General features: G+C 47.9%; 1 protein-coding gene across 1 annotated transcript in view; it reads left to right on the forward strand.

Moving 5' to 3' along the window:
- Positions 1-2,829: 2,829 nt before the first annotated feature.
- LOC119973231 (coiled-coil domain-containing protein 38-like) overlaps positions 2,830-22,905 on the forward strand; it is a 53,711-nt gene continuing 33,635 nt past the window's right edge. Inside the window, exons 1-4 of the mRNA XM_038810911.1 lie at positions 2,830-2,904; positions 5,489-5,546; positions 13,720-13,871; positions 21,855-21,990. Coding sequence (XP_038666839.1) covers positions 2,894-2,904; positions 5,489-5,546; positions 13,720-13,871; positions 21,855-21,990 — 357 coding nt within the window. The 5' untranslated portion in view covers positions 2,830-2,893. The remainder of the gene's footprint in view (positions 2,905-5,488; positions 5,547-13,719; positions 13,872-21,854; positions 21,991-22,905) is intronic.

The raw sequence follows: 22,905 nt of genomic DNA on the forward strand, positions 1-22,905 counted from the left end.
TCGCGGCACTCGCCTTCTCTCTTGCGCGTATGCCCTCTCTTGCGCGCACTCACCCTCTCTCTTGCACGCACTCATCCTCTCTTGCGTGCAATCGCCCTCTCTTGAGCGCAGTCGCCCTCTCTCTTGCGTGCACTCGCCCTCTCTTGTGCGCACTCGCCCTCTCTCGCGCGCACTCGCCCTCTCTCGCCCGCACTCGCCCTCTCTCGCACGCACACGCCTCTCTTGCGCGCACTCGCCTTCTCTCATGCGCACTCGCACTCTGGCGTGCACTCGCCCCTCTTGCGCGCACTCGCCCCTCTATCTTGCGCGCACTCGCCCTCTCTCGCGCACACTCGCCCTCTTGCGCGCACTCGCCCTCTCTCGCGCGCGCACTCGCCCTCTATCGTGCGCACTTACCCTCTTTTGCGCGCACTCGCCCTCTCTCGCGCATACGCGCCCTCTCTTTTGCGTACATGCCCACTCACATGCCCACGCTCGCCCTCTCTCTTGTGCGCACTCGCCCCCTGTTGCGCGCGCTCGCCCTCCCTCTGTTGCGCGCGCTCGCCCTCTCTCTAGTGCGCACTCGCCCACTCTCTAGCGCGCACTCGCACTCTCACGCGCACTCACTCTCTCTTGCGCGCACTTGCACTCTCCATTGCGCGCACGCGCCCACTCTCTCTCGCGAGCACTCGCCCTCTCTCTTGCGCGCACTCGCCCCCTCTCTTGCGCGCACTCGCCCCCTCTTACGCGCACTCCCCCCTCTTGCGCGCACACTCCACCTCTCGCGCGCACGCCCCCTCTCACGCGCATTCCCCCTCTCTCGCGCGCACTCGCCCTCACACGCACTCGCGGGCACTCGCACTCTCGCGTGCACTCACCCTCTCTTGCGCGCACTCGCCCTCTCCATTGCGTGCACTCGCCCTCTCTTGCGTGCACTCGCCCTCTTGTGTGCACTCGCCCACTCTCTCTTGCGCGCACTCACCTGCTCTTGTGTGCACTCGCCCACTCTCTCTTGCGAGCACTCGCCCTCTCTCTTGTGCGCACTCGCCCACTCTCTCTTGCGCTCACTCACCCTGTCTCTCTTGTGTGCACTCGCCCACTCTCTCTTGCGAGCACTCGCCCTCTCTCTTGTGCGCACTCGCCCACTCTCTCTTGCGCTCACTCACCCTGTCTCTCTTGTGTGCACTCGCCCACTCCCTCTTGCGAGCACTTGCCATCTCTCTTGCACGCACTCGCCCCCTCTTGCGCGCACTCTCCCCCTCTTGCGCGCACTCTCCACCTCTTGCGCGCCCTCGCCCACTCTCTTGCGCACACTCGCCCACTCTCTTGCGCACACTCGCCCACTCTCTTGCGCGCACTTGCCCATTCTCTCTTGCGCACACTCGCCCACTCTCTTGCGTGCACTTGCCCACTCTCTCTTGCGCGCACTCGCCCACTCTCTTGCGCGCACTTGTCCACTCTCTCTTGCGCGCACTTGCCCACTCTCTCTTGCGCGCACTTGCCCACTCTCTCTTTGCGCACTCGCCCACTCTCTTGCAAGCACTCTCCCACTCTCTTGCGCGCACTCGCCCACTCTTGCACACACTCGCCCACTCTCTCTTGCGCGCACTCGCCCACCCTCTCTTGCGCGCACTCACCCTCTCTCTTGCGCGCACTCACCCACTCTCTCTTGCGCGCACTCACCCTCTCTCTTGCGCGCACCCGCCCTCTCTCTTGCGCGCACCCGCCCTCTCTCTTGCGCGCACTCACCTTCTCTCTTGCGCGCACTCGCGCTCTCGCACGCACTCGCCCTCTCTCTTGCGCGCACTCGCCTTCTCTCATGTGCGCACTCGCCCTCTCTCTTGCACGCATTCGCCCCCTCTCATGCGCGCACTCGCCCTCTCTCGCGCGCATTCGCCCTCTCTCGCGCGCATTCGCCCTCTCTCGCGCGCACTCGCCCTCTCGCGCGCACCCGCCCTCTCTCGCGGCACTCGCCCTCTGTCTTGCGCGCACGTCCTCTCGCGCGCACTCACCCTCTCTCTCTTGCGAGCACTCACCCTCCCTCTCTTGTGCGCACTCGCCCTCTGTCTCTTGTACACACTCACCCTCTCTTGCGTGCAATCGCCCTCTCTTGCGCGCACCTGCCCTCTCTTGCGCGTACCCGCCCTCTCTCGTGCGCACCCGCCCTCTCTCGCGCGTACTTGCCCTCTCTCGCGCGCACTCGCCCTCTTGCGCGCACTCGCCCTCTTGCGCGCACTCGCCCTCTTGCGCGCACTCACCCTCTCTTGTGCGTACTCGCCCTCTCTCATGCGCACTCGCCTTCTCTCGTGGGCACTCGCACTCTATGGCACGTACTCGCCCTCTCTTGCGCGCACTCGTCCTCTCGCGCACACTCGCCCTTTCTCTTGCGCGCACTCGTCCTCTCTCTTGCGCGCACTCGCCCTTTCTCTTGAGCGCACTCGCCCTTTCTCTTGTGCGCACTCGCCCTTTCTCTTGCGCGCACTCGCCCTCTCTTGCGCGCACTCGCACTCTTTTTTTCTGGGTTTCCTCCCGGTCCTCCAGTTTCCTCCCGCAGTCCAACGATGTGCAGGTTAGGTGGATTGGCAATGCTAAAATTGCCCCTTAGTGTCCAACAGGTTAGGTTGGGTTACGGGTGTAGGTAGGAGGGGTGGGCTTAAGTAGGGTGCTCTTTCAAAGTGCCGGTCCAGACTGGATGGGCCAAATGGCCTCCTTCGGCACTGTAAATTCTATGATTCTATGAAATGTTCCATTGTGCATTGAGTCCAGAAAAAGAATGAAACACAATGAGTTATTAGTTGTTAACAGTTGTTCCACTTGTCATGTTTCAGAGCCGCCACCTCGTAAATTAAGCATTCGTAAAAAAAGGGCACATTGGATCTCAAAGCCCACAGCAGCTCCTTCAATTGTTACTTGGATGGAAAAAGAGTAAGAGAAAGCAAGACAAAATTAGAATGCTTCAAAAACCTTTTCACTTCATGACATTAAAGGGAAACTGATAAGAGGTAGCACCAGAAGAGCTGAAACATTTGCGGTTCCTGGTCCCACTCCAGCTGGCCAGAGAGGGACTTTTAACACAGTAAAACATCCCAAAATGCTTCGCAGGAGCACTATCAAATGGTTTGACACTGAAGCAGGCAAGAAATGTTAGATTGGATCCCAAGACATTGGGTAAAGAGAAGCTTCTTAAAGGAGACATACAGAAATTACGAGCAGACGGTCATTTGGCCCTTCGAGCCTGCTCCGCCATTCATTACAATAATGGCTGATCATCCAACTCAATAGCCTAATTCATATATCTTTGATCCTCTTTGCCCTAAGTGCTATATCTAATTGCTTCTTGAAAACATACAATACTTTGGCCTCAACAAACTGTGGTAACAAATTCCACAGGCTCACCGCACTCTGAAGAAATTTCTCCTCATCTCTGTCCTCATATCCTCAGGCTGTGACCCCTGGTTCTGGACAATCCTACCATTGGGAACATTCTTCTTGCATCTACCCTATCTAGTCCTGTAAGATTTTTATAGGTTTCTATAACATCCTCCCGCATTCTTCTGAACTTCAGCGAATACAATCCTAATCAATTCAATTTCTCCTCATATGTCTGTCCTGCCAGAGAAGAGAGCAAGAGGTGAAGTTGTTTAGAAAGAGAATTGAAGATCTCTGAACCTAGACGGCTAAATGTGGAGCAATTAAAATCTGAAGTGGCCAGAATTAGAGTAATGTAGAGACTTTGAATGATGATGGGGCTGAGGTAGGTTACAGATAAAAGGAAGGGGAGGCCATAGAGGCCTTTGAAAATCAGAATTAGAATTTTAAATTGAGGTGTTGGTAGACCAGGAGCCAATGTGGGTCAGCGAGCACTGGGGTGATGGGTGAACAGGATTTAATGTGCGTTAGGATACCGTTGGCTGAGTTTTGGATACATCAAAGTTTACAGAATATTGGAGACGCGCCAGGACAGAATTTGTCTCTTTGAATCTGGAGGTAAAAATTAATTGTTTGAGGGGTGGCACGGTGGCACAGTGGTTAGCACTGCTGCCTCACAACACCAGGGACCCGGGTTCAATTCCAGCCTTCGGTGACTGTCTGTAGAGTTTGCAAGTTCTCCGTGTCTGCATGGGTTTCTTGCTCCGGGTGCTCCGGTTTCCTCCCAACAGTCCAAAGATATTCAGATTAGATGGATTGGTCATGCTAAATTGCCCCTCAAGTGTCCAAAGATGTCAGCCTAGGTGGCGTAATGGGAGTTACAGGGATAAGGTGGGGGAATGGGACTAGGTAGGGTGCTCTTTCAGAGGGTTGATGCAGACTTGCCCTCTCTCATTTGCGCGCACTCGCCCACTCTCTCGCGCGCACTCGCCCTCTCTCTCTCTTGCGCGCACTCGCCCTCTCTTGGTTCAATTGGCTTCCTTCTGCACTGTAGGAATTCTATGGTTTCAGCAGCAGATGGCATGCACCATCAGTTGCCCTTCTATTGGGTTTATTATCTCTGGAGTTTAGAAGAATGAGAGATGATCTCCTTGAAACCTACAAGGTTGTGGACGGCACGGTAGCACAGTGGGAAGCACTGCTCCAGGGTCCCAGGTTTAATTCCTGGCTTGGGTCACTGTGTGGAGTCTGCATGTTCTCCCTGTGTCTGTGTGGGTTTCCTCCAGGTGCTCAGGTTTCCTCCCACAAGTACCGAAAGACATGCTATTGGGTGAATTGGATATTCTGAATTCTCCCTCTGTACCCGAACATGCGCCAGAGTGTGGCAACCAGGGGCTTTTCACAGTAACCTCATTGCAGTGTAAACGTAAGCCTACTTGTGACATAAAAGATTATTTATTTAAAAAAAGAAGGGGTTTGATAGGGTGGTTGCCAGGATTGTTCACATTGGTTACGGATCTAAATCACGGGGCCACAGTCCCAGGGTAAGAGGGCGGATCATTTTGAACTGTGTTGAGGAGAAATAACTTCACTCAAAGGATTGTGAATCTTTGGAATTCTTCACCCCAGAGAGTTGTTGAATGCATTTAAAGCTGGGATGGACTGATGTTTGGTTTCTCAAGGAATTAAGGGATATGGGGAGCAGGCAGGAAAATGGATTGACGCCAAAGGTCAGCCATGGTCATATTGAATGGCAGAGCAGCCTCAATGGTTGTGTGATCTACCCTTGCTCCTTTTTCTCATACTCGTATGTCAAACTTTGGTCAAACGTGCAAAAATAATTTTGGTTGGGATGTTCAAAGAGCATAAAATCTTAAATTGCTGCACAGGACCTACATTTTCTAAAATTAAATTCTTGGACTTTCGATATGAGGCCAATGTGGGAGCACAGGACAATCAGACTACATTGTGGGATGCCCAGTTTCCATAGCCCTGGAATCACAATAACATTGAAGTTGTTGTAAGACAAGTCAACCCCTCGCTCACCAAAGTGGCTTGTGAGGTCACTGAGTTGTGTCCAAACATTCTCAACTTGTTAATTTGTAATGAAATTGAGCATATTTATTTTATTTCTTATCAGAAATGAGGTAGATTCCAAAGAAGTGGCAAAGGAAATCAAGCACGATGACAATCCAATGGTATGTTAGAAATAACTTTAGCATGGATGTCCTGGGGTAAATGGTTGCTTTCCAGGTTCAGTATGGATACTAGATATCTGTTCACACTCTCCCTGTTGTGTGAGAAAGCTATTCTGCTATGTTCTGTTTAGAAACAGCACTGTTGAGGGAGTGCTTCACTGTCAGAGGGGCAGCGCAGTGGAAGTGCTGCACTGTCAGAGGGGCAATATTCAGGGAGTGTTTGCTGTCAGAGGCAGTATAGAGGGTGTTCTGCACTGGAAGAAGCAGTTTAGTGGCAGTGCTGCACTGTTAAGAAGTGCCATATTCCAGAGATTCTACTTTTTAAATGAGGTTTGAGATGAAGGAGCTGGTTTAGCTCACGGGGCTAAATCGCTGGCTTTTAAAGCAGGCCAACAGCACGGTTTGATTCCCGTGCCAGCCTCCCCGGACAGGCGCCGGAATGTGGCGACTAGGGGCTTTTCACAGTAACTTCATTGAAGCCTACTCGTGACAATAAGCAATTTTCATTTCATTTTTCAAGCACTGTTGAGATGAATGTAAATGATGCAATGACACTATTAGAGGATAAACGGAACCTCTTCTCTCTTCCCACCTACACTGACTGTATCCACCACTTTAACCAATCATGAATTGTCTCTTTTACACTAAGAATGTCCAAATTCTCTACAGCTTCATCCCCGCCAGGATGCTCTGAGGGTTCTGAATCTGAACTCAGAGACTCAACCAGCTTCTGAATGAGCCTGGCTTCCCACAGTCCTCTGAGTGTCAGAGCCCTTTGTTCCATTAGCTACTCTGGTGGCCTATGATGTGAGTAGACGTACTGAGTTTGAATTTTGTCCAGTTGTCTGCAACATTTTCGTCAAGCACAAGCAGGTCAATGTGGCAAAGTCCCTCTGCCATTCTGCCAACTCCTGACACCATGTAGAAGTTACTGAGTTGTAATAACTGGCGACCAGGCACTAACAATAGATTTATTGATAATACTGAGCAGCTTTTACATGCTGTGTTCTGCTCGCACCCGGGGAGAACTCACATGCTCCTGACACATGGCCCCTTTCGAACCGGTCTTTTTGTATCAGTCAGTCTTGTACGGTTAGCTCCTCTATTCTTAAAGAAGAATATGCAGAGCTTGTGGGGAAGCTCCTTTGAGGACTTCGGCCAGCCTTTCATATATGACATTGTGGAACTGCCTGCATGCGAGATCTGCCTATCCGGTATCCTTACTTGATTCGCCGAGACAAAAGTGGTCATGATGTCAGTGTCGTCCTCCTGACCTGCCTGGTTCATGGTACAGCTCTTTACTGTATTTGCTGTAGCACTGCAGCTTGAGGGGGAGGGGTTGCCTTGCTAGTAGGAAATTTAATTAAATTGATAGCAAGAAGTGATATAGGGTCAGAAGAAATAGAATCTGTGTGGGTAGAGTTGAGGAATTGCAACGGTAAAAAGACCCTGATGGAAGTTATGTACAGGCCCCTTAGCAGTAGTCGGCATATGGGGCAGAAAATAAATTTGAGATAGAAAAGGCATATAAGAAAGGCAATATTACAATAATCCATGGGGGACTTCAATATGCAGGTGGACTGGGAAAATCAAGTTGGTAGTGGATCCAAAGAAAAGGAATTCATGGAATATCTAAAGCAACTAAAGCCAGTAAGGTATGAGACAATAAACTCAATGTGACTAAGGGGAAGAGTAGACAGGGAAGAGATGATGAACGCAAAGGTGGTCTGAGGTGCATTTGTTTTAATGCGAGAAGTGTAGCAGGTAAGGCAGATGAGCTTAGGGCTTGGATCAGTACCTGGGAATATGATGCTATTGGTATTACTGAGATTTGGTTGAGGAAAGGGCAGGACTGGCAACTGAATATCCCAGGGTAGATGCTTCAGGAGGGATAGAGAGGGAGGTAGAAGGTTGTGGAGGAGTTGCATTACTCGTCAGAGATGATATCACAGCTGTGATTAAGGAGGACATGATGGAGGATTCGAGCACTGAGGCAATATGGGTGGAGCTGAGAAATAGGAAGGGTGCAGTAACATTGTTGGGACTTTACTACAGGCCTCCCAAAGGCGAGCATGAAGTAGAGGTACAAATATGCAGACAGATTATAGAAAAATGTAGGAGCAATAGGGTGGTTGTGATGGGAGATTTTAACTTCCCCAACATTGAATGGGATTCGTGTAGTGTTGGAGGCGTAGATGGAGCAGAGTTTGTAAGGAGCATCCAGGAGAGTTTTTTAGAACAGTATGTAAATAGTCCAACTCGGGAAGGGGCCATACTGGACCTGGTATTGGGGAATGATCCCGGCCAGGTGGTTGATGTTTCAGTCGGTGATTACTTTGGGAATAGCGATCACAATTCCGTAAGTTTTAGAATACTCATGGACAAGGACAAGAGTGGTTCGAAAGGAAGAGTACTAAATTGGGGAAAGGCAGAGTATAACAAAATTCGGCAGGAGCTAGGGAATGTGGATTGGGAGCAGCTGTTTAAGGGTAAATCCACATTCGAAATGTGCAGGACAGACATGTTCCTGTGAAAATGAAAGATAGAAATGGCGAGATTAGGGAACCATGGATGACGGGTGAAATTGTGAGACTAGCTAAGATGAAAAAGGAAGCATACATAGGATCGAGGCAACTCAAAACTGATGAGGCTTTGGAGGAATATCGGGAAAGTAGGACGAATCTCAAATGCGCAATAAAGAGGGCTAAAAGGGGTCATGAAATAGTGATAATTTCTTAAATGCATCCATTGTATCCGACTCTTCAAGCTTGTATAGTAACTGTGGATAGAATATAGGAGCTGCTGGGACAGGAGCAGAAACGGGAATCTCTGTTGTCTAGTTCGCCACATCCTGGCCCTGTGCCCTTCCTTTCCACAAGAATATTTTCCCCTTATAGATTTAGACTTTTGTGGAACATTTGAATTAGGCAAAGCATTACTTGTTGTCTGAAATGACCTGCAATCTCTGTGTTTCTGACTGAAAGGTACAAACCTTAGCATCCATACCTCAATCAATTTGAATACATTGTTCAACTAATATTGCATATGTTGTTGATACTTGGTCCCATTCGGGTAACACCAATTTTAATCCAATAGATAAATCCGTTCTCAACACAGCATAAAAGTTGTCTTCAACGGCACAAGATTGTATCCCAAGTCTCCTGTCCTTCTGGCAGTTCCATTCCTGAGTGTTCCATCCATACTTTCCTAAATCGTTCTTCATATTCTGATACCTGCTTCATCTTCTGAATACAATGAGTATCCTTTGTCCAATCAGTTTTTGGTGGATTGTATCTCAACAACCATTGCTTAATTACAGTCCACTCATCTTCGAGCTGTTACTCGTCATTCCCTAATGCTTCCTTAACACCCCTAGACAACTGTCCGCTTTCTCTTTTAGGAATCAATATTGACAAAACTTGAACTCAACCCATCGGGTGGAGATTGTAAATTTGTCGTAATCACTCGAGCCCTTCGCACGTTCCCATTCCTCCCTTCTTAGGATTAGGTAATTCCTTCGACCATCTATCAATTCTATCCAGACCAGCTGGTTGGTGGACTAACCATTGGGCATATTTGGCTCGAGTAACTTTTCTATCCCCGTATGAAGAAACTGATAGCACTAATTCAGGCTTGCATCGTTTTGGTTTTAACGGGGCTAATCATAATCTTTTGGCCCTTTGAGACTTTATTTTTTTCTTTTTAAGTAATAATTCCTTTATAATATCATCTCAGAATCACTGTCAGATTTCGATGATTCTAAATCCGACTCAGTTACACGCTCGGATTCCGGGATCCTTTAAGGGTTTCCTTTTTCAACTGTCTTGATTTAATTGTTTTTCCTTTTAAATGGGATGAGACTGCCATGTGACTGCTTGTGGCTATAACTGTTTTTTCTCCCATCGAGACAGCACATCCTACATTGGGGTTATACCTATTGCCTCACTGACTGGCAGAGGTGGGGCTTCTGAAGTCAGACCTACTGTGCAAGAGACAGGCTGTATTTGTACGGATGTTGAGGGGCCATTGAAGAGATGTCCCCCGTCAGGTCAGGAGTTCCACTGGTATTCTATTTTTAAATTCCCGATTCCGATTCAAAAGTTCTGCTACTTCCATTCTAAGCTGTGCATTTTCCAATGCTAACTCATGTTTTTCAAAACGTAATTCAATTTTTTATAAGTTCACACCATCCAGTTCATATTTATATCTTCCGTTTTCTTCCTCTAACTTTTCTAATTTTTCAAGTTTAGGCGTTTCTCTCTTAAGCTCTTCACAGTCTGCCCTTAATTGCTCCTTCTGTTTGTACTTTCTATATTTTTATTTCTGCTTCGGATCTGACTTATTACGATCAGGGACCATTTGATTCCGATCTCTCTCTCCCTCATACTGGTAGTTTTCCCCCAAACTTATCTCAAATCTTCAGTAGACCATTGTCCCTTAGAGGCACGGTAGCATGGTGGTTAGCATAAATGCTTCACAGCTCCAGGGTCCCAGGTTCGATTCCCGGCTGGGTCACTGTCTGTGCGGAGTCTGCACGTCCTCCCCGTGTATGCGTGGGTTTCCTCCGGGTGCTCCGGTTTCCTCCCACAGTCCAAAGATGTGCGGATTAGGTGGATTGGCCATGCTAAATTGCCCGTAGTGTCCTAAAAAGCAAGGTTAAGGGGGGGGTTGTTGGGTTACGGGTATAGGGTGGATACGTGGGTTTGAGTAGGGTGATCATTGCTCGGCACAACATGGAGGGCCGAAGGGCCTGTTCTGTGCTGTACAGTTAGAACATAGAACAGTACAGCACAGAACAGGCCCTTCGGCCCTCGATGTTGTGCCGAGCTATGATCACCCTACTCAAACCCACGTATCCACCCTATACCCGTAACCCAACAACCCCCCACCCCTTAACCTTACTTTTTAGGACACTACGGGCAATTTAGCATGGCCAATCCACCTAACCCGCACATCTTTGGACTGTGGGAGGAAACCGGAGTACCCGGAGGAAATCCACGCACACACGGGGAGGATGTGCAGACTCCACACAGACAGTGACCCAGCCGGGAACCAAACCTGGGACTCTGGAGCTGTGAAGCATTTATGCTAACCACCATGCTACCGTGCTGCCCGAACGTAAGCATCGTGCTTTAAAAACTTTTGTCCAATTTCTGTACCGATCTTGGTCAACTCAAGTTGCTGTTCTACATAATTTTTTGCCAAACAAAATATTTCTTCTATGGAAATCTCTGGTGGATCCTGACCACCCCTAGAGGTTGCTAGCAGATTCTTGGCTGCCATTTCAATTCTGAAACAATGGACGGGATTCTCTGACCCACCGCCGGGGGCGAATCCTGCCCCGCCACTCCCCAGCGCTGGTTTTCAGGCGGGGTTCACGGCACGCCGGTCGGAGGCCATTGGTAGCGGACCCCCCCGGCAATTCTTCGAGCCCCGATGGGCCGAGCGGCGGCCCGTTTTCGGCCAGTCCCGCCGGCGTGGATTAGACATGGTTCCACATGGCTGGACCTGCCAGGTAAGTCAGCTGGTGCGATCCTCGGGGGGGGGGGGGGGGGGGTGGATATGACGGTGGCCTGGCCGCGGGGCCCACCAATCTGAATCTGCGGTCGAGCTATTTTGCTGATAGGGACAGCTGGTTTTGAAATCGTCGTGCCAGATTGGCTTCATCAGTCGCGGATGTGAAATTTTACGCTCGTTGAAGAGCATAGAGGTCACTCTCAATCTTACGTTTTGACTTGAACAGTTTTTCATTGAAGAGCCTAGTCAGCTTCCCTTCGATAACCCGGTTTCTCTTGCCTTGGTGCTGTTTCTACATTCATAGTTAATATTCCGCTTCCTCATCTCGTGGGGGCACTCCTTCCTTCCGCGCCGGTCCCTGTAGGGCTCCGCAAACTACAAAGAGATGGGAAATTTGCTGCGGTTCAAAAATTATCCCAACTATGAAGAATGCTACAGTTGGGAGGAAAATCTAATTTAAATTCTCACCTTACAAGTCTGAAAACTATAAATACATGGGGGAGGGATTCTCCACTCCCATTTTATTGGGGCAGGAATGGCAAGGGAGGTGGAAAATCGCACTGGAATCACAAAATGGCTTTTACATCGGCAGGAGTTCTTGATTGATTGTCCCCCCATCTCCCGCCAATGGTGTCGCAGGAATCCCGACTTGAAAAGTTGGAATCCCCATTTGCAACAATTTAAATATTATCAGGCCTTTTCGCCTGATAGTCTTTCCCACATGTTAAATTCATGACAGATCCCATATGACATGCACCTGGTGAGCAGAACCGGCTGAGGTGCACAGGTGAATACAACCTCCAGGGACGAGCGGGTCATGCTTGGCCAGTACCCTGGCAGGGGACAGTGCTGGGGATTCTGTGGTGGGCGGGTGCAGGATGTGGGGGAGTTCAGTGGAAGTTGGGTGAGTTCCATGGGGGAGGCGTAGGGAGTTGGGAACTTGTGGGAGGAGGGTGGAGTTCGGTCGGGGGAAGGTGTTCCTATTTTAAATTTTTTAATGGGTGTGCCCTTTTTGCTTCAATCTGTTAAAAATCTGAGCCTGCCCCACCAACGTGACATCCTGCATCCGCCTCTTCACTTTTCTTTCCTCAATCGGTTTAAAGATGGGGAAAGATCACAAATCTGCCAGTGGACTACCGCTTTCCCTGCCTGCGATGACGCTTTGCCAAAAAATGGCAAAATCCCAACCATGATTTCCAGTACCATGGGGTGCTTTAAAGGGCCGGCCATGACCTTGTTCCGGGTCACAGACATGATCTCAGATGTCCTGATGTCCAACACTCATTGGATGGGAAGAAGGCCTCAGATCTACCCTTCAACTTAAAAAGGCCCAATCAGCCAATGATCAGGCATGTTCCGAAGATGGGTCTGGAAGTTGAAATGCTTCCCACTACTGGATGAGGAACGTGCCCTGGGTGCTCCAGTACATCATCCACTAATTATCTTCATTAGAGGAAGTGAATTACGGTAATTATGTGGCAGAATTTGATGGTTCATCCATAATGCATAACAAAAGCTAACACCAAGATAAAAGCACTACCTCCAATAGTGCAGCACTCTCTCTCTACTGCACTGAGTGTCAGCCTAGATTATATGCTCAAATCTTTGAATTGAGTTTTGAACCCACCAGCATTTGAGGAGTGTGCCTAAAGATGGTGCCAAGTCTGGCTTCTGCAGACATTTGAGCTGCAGTCACAGAACCTGGTCAAGTGTGGGAAAGTTCTCAAAGGAAAAATGTTATCTAGCTGCCATGTGGACTTAATTACGGTCAAACCTGGAAATGCAGCTCTGAAGAAATAGAGGAGTTGACTCTGTGAACCCAGCATTGTAAGGGTTGCTGGATCAGAGATGGAATTACAAGATTGTAACCTGAATTCACCAAAGCATGGTCTGCAGTTGTGCTGTTCTGAAATGTCCTAAAGGCAAACAAAAGAGTGCATTGTTTCATTAATGAACGAGATATTTACCAGAATGTGTTACAAACTCTATTGAAATATATATATAGTATGTTTCTCATTGAAGATCACTAGTGTTCTACCACTTCTGTGAGAAAATAGGAGAGTGGGGCTAGGTAATCAGATTATGGGGCATAGAGGCATTTCTGGAATGTTCTTTTGGTAACTATGGTTCTCATTTGTCTACTAAAATAAAATGCCGACCATTGCTCACTACACCCCAATAACACCAACAACTGAACAGCTGGGCTGTGTGAGAAAAAACATGTCATGAAGTGTCAATTTTGGAATGAGAAAAACGTACATTTCACAGAGGTTGGACAGACTTTATGATGATAAAATGATCACCCTTATTATTACCCAAATGTTCAGTGGAACTATCTTTATATTTGTGTAAAGTGACCCACACGAGAACAAACCTTGCACCAGTCAGCAAGTTTACATTTCCTGTGTTTTTTCCTAACATGTATCTGCCAATATATTGCCTAGATATGCCATATATTTCTACAGAAGGTGTTTTTTTAATGAATGTCAATGAGATGTTGCTGACTGACACTTTTGTCACTTTTTATATTAGGGATATTCGATTGTAATCTTTACATCTAACATCGGTTCCTGCACAAACTACTTTCCTACATTGGGGGGTGCTCTGTAAATTGTTGCTGTAATATGGGTTAAACTTGCTTTTATTTCACTTGAAGGACGAAGAGCTGTATTTTAAGGACCCACAGGAAATACTGGATATTTTCTTTCTTTTGGAAGAAAATATACTTTCCCTTCTCCAATATTGTCGAGAAATTGAGGAGGACATTGAAAGAGTTGATGATCAATGGAAAAGAGTACAGAAAACCATGTAAGTGTTTTCAATGTTTGTCTGTTAACCCTAATACAAAAGATTTTTAAAATATGTTTGTGGGGAAATTGGTTGAGAATGAGGGGTGGCAACAATATCGAATAGTAAGTGACAGACAGAAAGGGATTTAAGATGAATTTATTTGGATGGTGAGGATGTAGAACTGGATGCCACAAGGAGTGGCTGAGGGTTCAGCCACGCTCTGGAGACTTGAGCACTAATCTAGGTTGTAACACTAGTGGGTTACAGGGATAGGGCAGGGGAGTGGGCTTAGATAGGGTGCTCTTTCAGCGGGTTGGTGCAGATTCGATAGGCCGAATGGCTTCCTGCACAGTATTCTATGCATTCCAGGGAAAGTAAGGGAGCTTTGCACTGTCTGAGGTCCCATCTTCTGAATTAGACATTATATCTACCTTTTTGGGTGGATGTAAAAGATCCCACAACAGAAAAGAACAGAGATAAAGCAGAGGTAAAAATTTTGAACTAGGGAAGGAAAATCTTGCAGAAATGAGAAGGGACTTGGCTGAGATGAACTGGCTAGCATGCCTAGAGGATAAATCTTTGGAAAACCAGTGGGAAGCACTAAAAAGTGAGATCCTAAATGTATAAAGTAGACGTAGACATGACCCCCTCTCCAAGAATAAATCTAGACTTCCTCTGGTTGTCCAGAGGAATACAGGGGAAAATTAAACAGAAAAAGAAAGTGCACGATAGGCACAAAGAACTCAGCACTGCAGATAGCCTAGATGATTATAGAAAGTGCAGGAGCGAAGTAAAAAATAAGGAAATCAAAGACAGGCCATGTAAAAAGATTAGCAAGTAAAGTTAAAGAAAATACAAAGATGTTTCACCAATATATTAATGGTCAATGGTTAGTTGAGGAAAAAGTGGGACCTATCAGAGATGAAGAAGGGAACCTGTGTATAGATGCAGAGGCTGTACGAAGGGTTTTAAATTAATATTTTGTCTCACTGTTACAAAGGAAATGGATCATCAGATATAGTAGTCCAGTAGGAACATTGTGATACACTGGATGGGATAATCATAAAAAGAAAGGAAGCACTCAAAGTATTGAAATCCTTGAAAGTTGATAAGTCACCAGGACCAGGTAGATTGCTTCCAAGGCTACTGAAGGAGGTCAGGGAGGAGATAGCAGATACTCTGACGATTTTCCAATCCTCACTAGATCCAGGGGCGGTAACAGAGGACTGAAAAAGTGAACGTGGTTCCATTGTTTAAAAAGGGATTGAAGAAAATGCCGAACAATTATAGGCCAGATAGTCTTAACATCGGTGGTGGGCAAATTAGTAGAATCAATCCTGAGAGATAGAATTGACTGTCACATAGAAAGACATAGACTAGCCAGGAATAGTCAGAATGGAGTTGTTAAAGGAAAGCCTCACAAATTTGATTGAATTCTTTGAGGAAGTGACAAGAAGGGTTGATGAGAGTAGTGCAGTGGATGTTGTGTACATGGATTTTAGCAAGATGTTTGACAAGGTCCCACATGGCAGATTGGTCAAAAAGGTAAAAGCCCATGGTATACAGGGCAATGTGGCAAACTGGATAAAAAGTTGGCTTAGTAACAGGAAACAAAGGGTAAAGTTCAATGGCTGCCCTTGTAAATGAAAAGTTATTAGAAGTGGTGTTGTACAGGGCTCAGTATTGGGACCTATAAAGTCTCAGGCATGCGACCACTCTGAAGTGATAATTGTAGAAAAGTGTTGATTTATTCTCCTTACTATTTACACATCCTACACCCCAAAGCGTCTCCTCGGGTATTTATGTCCCATCAGTCCTGGTAAAAGGGAGGTAACCCTGCCCCCCCCTCATCTGGGTAAATTGTACTCGGGTGAGGCCACAGCGACTCTGAGGTGGCAGATCCCTGGGCCTCCTGCAGGGTTATAACATAACCCTTTCTGTTATATATTAAGGATTTGGACGTGAATTTGGGGGGGGGCACGATAGAGAAATTTGCAGATGACACAAAGATTGGCCGGGTGATGGACAGTGTAGAGGATAACTGTAATCTCTAAAATGATATACATGGGTTGGTGGGGCGCACAAGAAAGTGACAGATGGAATTTAACACAGAGAATTGTCAGGTCATGCACTTCGGGAGGTCAAACAATTGTAGGGAGTTCACAATAAATGTGAATATACTAAGAGGGGTAGATGAAGTGAGAGATCTTGGCGTGCAAGTGTACAGGTCTCGAAAGGCAGCAGTTCAAGTAGACAAGGTCGTAAAGAAAGCATATGGAATGCTCTCCTTCATTGGTAGAGGTATAGAATCTAAAAGTAACGATACAATGATGGAATTGTATAAAACACTGGTGAGGCCACAACTGGAATACTGTGTGCAGTCACCACATTACTGGAAGGACATAATTGGCCTGGAGAGAGTGCAGAGGAGGTTTAAAAGAAAAGTGTAGCTGCGAGGAGAGATTGTATATATTGGGCTTATTTTCTTTGGAACAAAAAAGGCTGAGGGGTGACTTAATTGAGACGGAAGTAACAGTGGCCAGGATAAATTTGTTTCACTTGGTGGAGAATTCTAAAACCAGGGGACATAGATTCAAGATACATGGAGAAGGTGTAGAGGGGACATGAGGAAGAACTTTTTTTACAGAGGGTAGTGGGAGTTTGGAATTCGCTGCCCGTGTTGATGGTGGAGGCAGAGACCCTAAACTCTTTTTAAAAGTACCTGGATCTGCACCTTAAGTGCTGTAAGCTACAGGACTATGGGCCGGGTGCAGGAAGGTGGGATTAGAAAGTGTGCTGGTGTCCTCAGGCTGGCATGGATAAGATGGGCCGAATGGCCTCCTTCTGCGCTGTAACTTTTCTATGGTTCTGTGATACTAATTAAAAGAGCATGGGGGTTGTCCAGTGTCCAGGCCAACAGGGGAGTTGACAAGAACAGAAGCTGACACGGGAGTTGGCCAGTGTCCAGGCCAACAGGGGAGCTGTCCAGGGCGATGGGAGTTATCCAGTGTGTAGGCCAAGGGGAGTTGTCCAATGTTCAGGCCAACAAGGGAGTGTCCAGGCCAACTGGGGATTTTTCAAGTGTCAAGGTCGACAGGAGAGTTATGCAGTGTCCAGGCTGACATTTGAGCTATGCAGTGTCCAGGCCGACATGGGAGCTATGCAGTGTCCAGGCTGACATGGGAGCTATGCAGTGTCCAGGCTGACATGGGAGCTATGCAGTGTCCAGGCCGACATGGGAGCTATGCAGTGTCCAGGCTGACATTTGAGCTATGCAGTGTCCAGGCCGACATGGGAGCTATGCAGTGTCCAGGCTGACATGGGAGCTATGCAGTGTCCAGGCCGACATGGGAGCTATGCAGTGTCCAGGCCGACATGGGAGCTATGCAGTGTCCAGGCTGAAATGAGAGCTATGCAGTGTCCAGGCTGAAATGGGAGCTACGCAGTGTCCAGGCCGACATGGGAGCTATGCAGTGTCCAGGCTGACATGGGAGCTATGCAGTGTCCAGGCCGACATGGGAGCTATGCAGTGTCCAGGCCGACATGGGAGCTATGCAATGTCCAGGCTGAAATGAGAGCTATGCAGTGTCCAGGCCGACATGGGAGCTATGCAGTGTCCAGGCTGAAATGGGAGCTACGCAGTGTCCAGGCCGACATGGGAGCTATGCAGTGTCCAGGCCGACATGGGAGTTATGCAGTGTCCAGGCCGACATGGGAGTTATGCAGTGTCCAGGCCGACATGGGAGCTATGCAGTGTCCAGGCTGACATGGGAGCTATGCAATGTCCAGGCTGAAATGGGAGCTACGCAGTGTCCAGGCCGACATGGGAGCTATGCAGTGTCCAGGCTGACATGGGAGCTATGCAGTGTCCAGGCTGAAATGGGAGCTACGCAGTGTCCAGGCCGACATGGGAGCTATGCAGTGTCCAGGCTGACATGGGAGTTATGCAGTGTCCAGGCCGACATGGGAGCTATGCAATGTCCAGGCCGACATGGGAGCTATGCAGTGTCCAGGCCGACATGGGAGCTATGCAGTGTCCAGGCTGAAATGGGAGCTATGCAGTGTCCAGGCCGACATGGGAGCTATGCAGTGTCCAGGCCGACATGGGAGCTATGCAGTGTCCAGGCTGAAATGGGAGCTATGCAGTGTCCAGGCCGACATGGGAGCTATGCAGTGTCCAGGCCGACATGGGAGCTATGCAGTGTCCAGGCTGACAGGGAAGTTATCCAGTGTTCACACCGACAGGAGTTATCCAGTGTCCAGGCCGATGGGGGTGGAGGGTGTGTGTGAGTTTGTTGTCCAGTGTCGAGGCTGGCAGGAGAGTTGTCTAATATCCAGGCCAACTGATGATTTGTCCGGTGTCCAAGCCAACAAGGGAATTGTACAGTGTCCAGGCCAACATTTATTCCTCAATCAACTTCACAAAAACAGAATATTGGGACTCGATTCAGGGAAGATAAATCAAAGTAAACTTTACGGCAAGTTTGGCATGGTATTTTTCAGCGGCTGCAGCGCCAAGATTCACCCTGCACTTTCCTGGGTTTTTGGACCTTGAGCAGTTTCTCCCTGCCAAGGCCACACTTCATAAAATTTCCTGCACTGACAAGCTCAACTCACCAGTAGCACTGACTCATCGCAAATTTGGGGACCATTTTGATCTCAGTTGCCCTGATCTTTACAGACATCCCCCACCATGCTTTCAGGACCCTGCTCAGCCCCAGAATGCCACCTGGCATTCTGGCAGTGCCAAGTATCTGGTACCAGGGTACTACCCTTCCCTGTCGCAAAACACTCAAGGGGGGGGGGGGGGCTTTAATGGTCTAAAACACCCCTCGAGGTGCCATCACACCTGGTCCAGGTTTGTGGAAACCACAGCCAGTTGAGGCCTTGCAGGCGTTGTTGTTGGCTTCCGGGCGCCATGTGAAAGCGGCATCTGGGTATTGAAATGACTCATTTAAATAAGCTGATCTGTATCATGCTGGTCGGAGTGAGTTGGGTGACTTGCGATCATATTTGGGGCTCTCGTGGGATGCACCCATTGCACGGAGCACAACACGGTGGCTGAATCGTGCCCCTGGTCTTTTATCTTATTACTTTTTTGGGGAGCTTGCTGTACAGCCTATTTCCTACGTTAAAACCGTGACTACAATTGATTACATATTTATAGTTTTGAAGAGAGGCGAAAAAGGACTTTTCATTCTACCCATTGGATGATGCTGTAACCTCCTGAGTTATGAAGTAAAATCCAATGGCTAATGGCCACCCCACGAGCCAAGCTCCAACAGTGGAATCTAACCAACAATGTGGAAAATTATCCAGCTGTGTACTATCTACAAAAAGCAGGACCAATTCAATCTAGCCAATTACTGCTCCACCTATCTACTCTCAATCATTAGCAAAGTAATGAAGGTATCATCAACAAGTGCTATCATGTGCCACTTATTCAGCACATTAATGCTCATTTTGGTTTTATCAGGATTACTCAGCTCCAGACCTTATTGGTCTGTCATTATCATCATCATCATCTGTCCCTCAATACGGGCACGGTTCAGTGACCCCTTCTCACCTGCCGCAGATGTGGGCACAACAGGTGAATCGAGCCCAAGCCCCAAATTGGGCTCTGTGCCAGGTGCCGGGCCGATCACGAGCCACCCGACTCTGGATCTTGTCTTCACTAGGGGAGATCCAGATTAGCATATTTAATTGAGCCTATGGATTCACCCAGTGCCCAGGAGTCACTGGCCATGCTTCTTTTTTTTTTTCTTTTTTTTTAGATAAATTTAGAGTTTACAATTCATTTTTCCAATTAAGGGGCAATTTAGTGTGGCCAATCCACACTAATCCGCACATCTTTGGGGCGGAACCCATGCAAACACGGAGAATGTGCAAATTCCACACGGACAGTGACCCAGAGCCGGGATCGAAACTGGGACCTCAGCGCCGTGAGGCTGCAGTGCTACCACTGCGCCACCGTGCTGCCCCCTCACTGGCCATGCTTGGGAGTTCTCGCCAGGGCGCCTTTTACTACTGGTCCACACAAACATGGACCAGACGTAACGGCACCTGGGGGAGTCTCCCAGGCCATTGGAGACCTCTGGGTGGTCAGGACAGGGCAGGGTAATGCCCTGTAACTCCCCTAGTACTTTGGCACTGTCAACCTGGTACGCTGTCTCTGCCAGGGCAACCAGATGGCACTGCCAGGGTAATAGGCTAGCAACCAGCGGCCAGACGCAGGGGTCTTGCAAGGTGGGGGGGGGAGAGGTGCGATCCTGGGAGCCTCTCCAAGGTTGGGGGGGTGAGGGGGGTCAAAAGAGCGGGGTGGCCTGAAAGGGGGAGGGTGAGGAAGATTGGGACTGCTGGACAAATTGGCACCCCAACCTGCGACAAGCCACAAGCTTGGCAGCAGGAAATCAGTCTCAGTGCTGCGATGGCAGTCAGAAACTCCACAAGACCAAAAAATGGCAGCAAAGCACCATTGGATAGCAGAATGTTTCTCGACACTGCAGCCGTCTAGAAACACCCGACTAAACCCACCATTCAGCGGACTTTAACTTAAGACTGCTGAATCGCACCCGACATCTACTTAGGGTTGTTATTTTCTGCCAAGTGACTGAACAGGCTGATTCTCAACCCACAGCTCTTTAGACGTGAGGGACGAGACATCCCATGGGGTGGTGGGATGCGGCGTGCAGGATCTGCTGCCTTTTCTTTCCTTCTTGGTCAACAATCTGCCTCATCATTATAACATTCTGACTGAAGGTGCGATGCAACTCGAGGGCCCATTTTGTTGCCATTTCGAACAATTAACAGCAAAATCTTCCCAGTCATTAATATCAGTACTGCTGCGCACAAAGGACTGAATGGCTGCCTCCTGTGCTGAATCATTCGAATCACCTGATGCTTTAAGAACAGTCATCCTCATGGAACATTTTCTGCATCAGACTTAGAAGTACATTAATTACACCCATGCTCCATATTTCAATTGCAGTTTAATTTGGCTCAAATTGGAAAATTCTATTTGCAGACTTATAGGTTCTAATTATTGACATGCTGCTGAAGCATTTCCTCTTGCACTCAGCAGGACAGACACAAGAATCCCAAATTTCAAAGGGAGCAACAATTTATACTGCGTGAGAAAAGGGTGCTGATTTGTTGGCAAGTCAACTCTGATTGGTCGAGACATTTCCGTGGAGAATGCACTGGGAAACTATTCTCCCCCATGTTTTTGTTTGTCTGCAAGCAGGACGAACATGTTTGTGCATCTTTTTTGAATTAAACAAAGGTTTCAACAGCATTGTCTCTTTTTCAGCTGTACCTTAATATCCAATTATCTAGTGAGCTTAACATAAAAACCAGGAACATGAACGTTGAATCACATAGTTTAATCATTCAATTTTAACAATCAAAATCAGCCTTTGATGATCAAATTATGTTTGTCATGACTGTTCCAATTGCTCGTTTATCTTGGAATCTCGCAAGAGCCTCACTGCAGTTAGAACATAGAACAGTACAGCACAGAACAGGCCCTTCGGCCCTCGATGTTGTGCCGAGCAATGATCGGGTCACCCACGTAACCCGTAACCCAACAATCCCCCCATTAACCTTACACTACTGGCAATTTAACATGGCCAATCCACCTAACCCGCACATCTTTGGACTGTGGGAGGAAACCGGAGCACCCGGAGGAAACCCACGCACACACAGGGAGGACGTGCAGACTCCACACAGACAGTGACCCAGCCGGGAATCGAACCTGGGACCCTGGAGCTGTGAAGCATTGATGCTAACCACCATGCTACCGTGAGTCTTCATTTATTTGACAAAAAGTTTTCTGGAGTATATACAGTGTATATTTTGATTGAATAATGTTATTTATGCACAGACAAAACACAGAACCAGTGCCTGGACTAGTGGTTACCAAAGAGATAGCTCGTCCTTTGGTCAGTAATGAGGACTGAAAGTCAAAAATACTCGTGATTAATAGGTTATGTAACCCTATAGGAAATATAAAATACATTGTATGAAGATTCAGGTTAAAAGAATTGAAGATACCATTGAGAAAGTGGAAAGTGAAATCGCAAATATGAAGTTTCTCGCCAAGATGTTCTCCTGGGGGGTGTCTACCGGTGAAGATGAGGTAAAGACTGCATTTTCAATTCTTGTTCCTATATCCACTATCATTGTAAACACTGAATAAGAATGTTAATGCAACCTGAAGTTCGCTGAAATGTCAGCGATGAATTAATAGTACTACAGATGCAATAGTATTACAGCACCAATTGTACAAAGATATAGAAGTTTGGCATCCAGCAAGCAGCTCTCAAAAGGGTCACATGTCCAACCTGTGGCATGCTTGCAAATAGCAGATTTCTAAAACAAGATCAATCTCGACCTTGTCCTCCAGCAGTTCTCTTCTCCTCTGTCATCCAGCTGGTTGGGACTGCACACGCCTGCAAAGAACAAACAAAGAACAAAGAAAAGTACAGCACAGGAACAGGCCATTCGGCCCTCCAAACCTGCACCGACCATGCTGCCCATCTAAACTAAAATCTTCTATACTTCCTGGGTCCATATCCCTCTATTCCCATCCTATTCATGTATAGGATGCCCCTTAAATATCACTATCGTCCCTGCTTCCACCACCTCCTCAGGTAGCGACTTCCAGGCACCCACTATCCTCTGTGTAAAAAAAACTTGCCTCGTGCATCTCTTCTAAACCTTGTCCCTCGCACCTTAAACCTATGCTCCCTAGTAATTAACCCCTCCATTCTGGGAAAAAGTCTCTGACCATCCACTCTGTCTATGCCTCTCATAATTTTGTAGACCTCTATCAGGTCGGCCCTCAACCTCCATCGTTCTAGTGAGAACAACCTGAGTTTATTCAATCTCTCCTCATAGCTAATGCCCTCCATACCAGACAACATCCTGATAAATCTCTTCTCCACCCTCTCTAAAGCCTCCACATCCTTCTGGTAGTGTGGCGACCAGAATTGAACACTATACTCCAAGTATGGCTCAACGAAGGTTCAATACAGCTACAACATGACTTGCC

The sequence above is a fragment of the Scyliorhinus canicula genome, chromosome 11 (genome assembly GCF_902713615.1).
Source record: "Scyliorhinus canicula chromosome 11, sScyCan1.1, whole genome shotgun sequence".
Taxonomy (NCBI): Eukaryota; Metazoa; Chordata; class Chondrichthyes; order Carcharhiniformes; family Scyliorhinidae; genus Scyliorhinus; species Scyliorhinus canicula.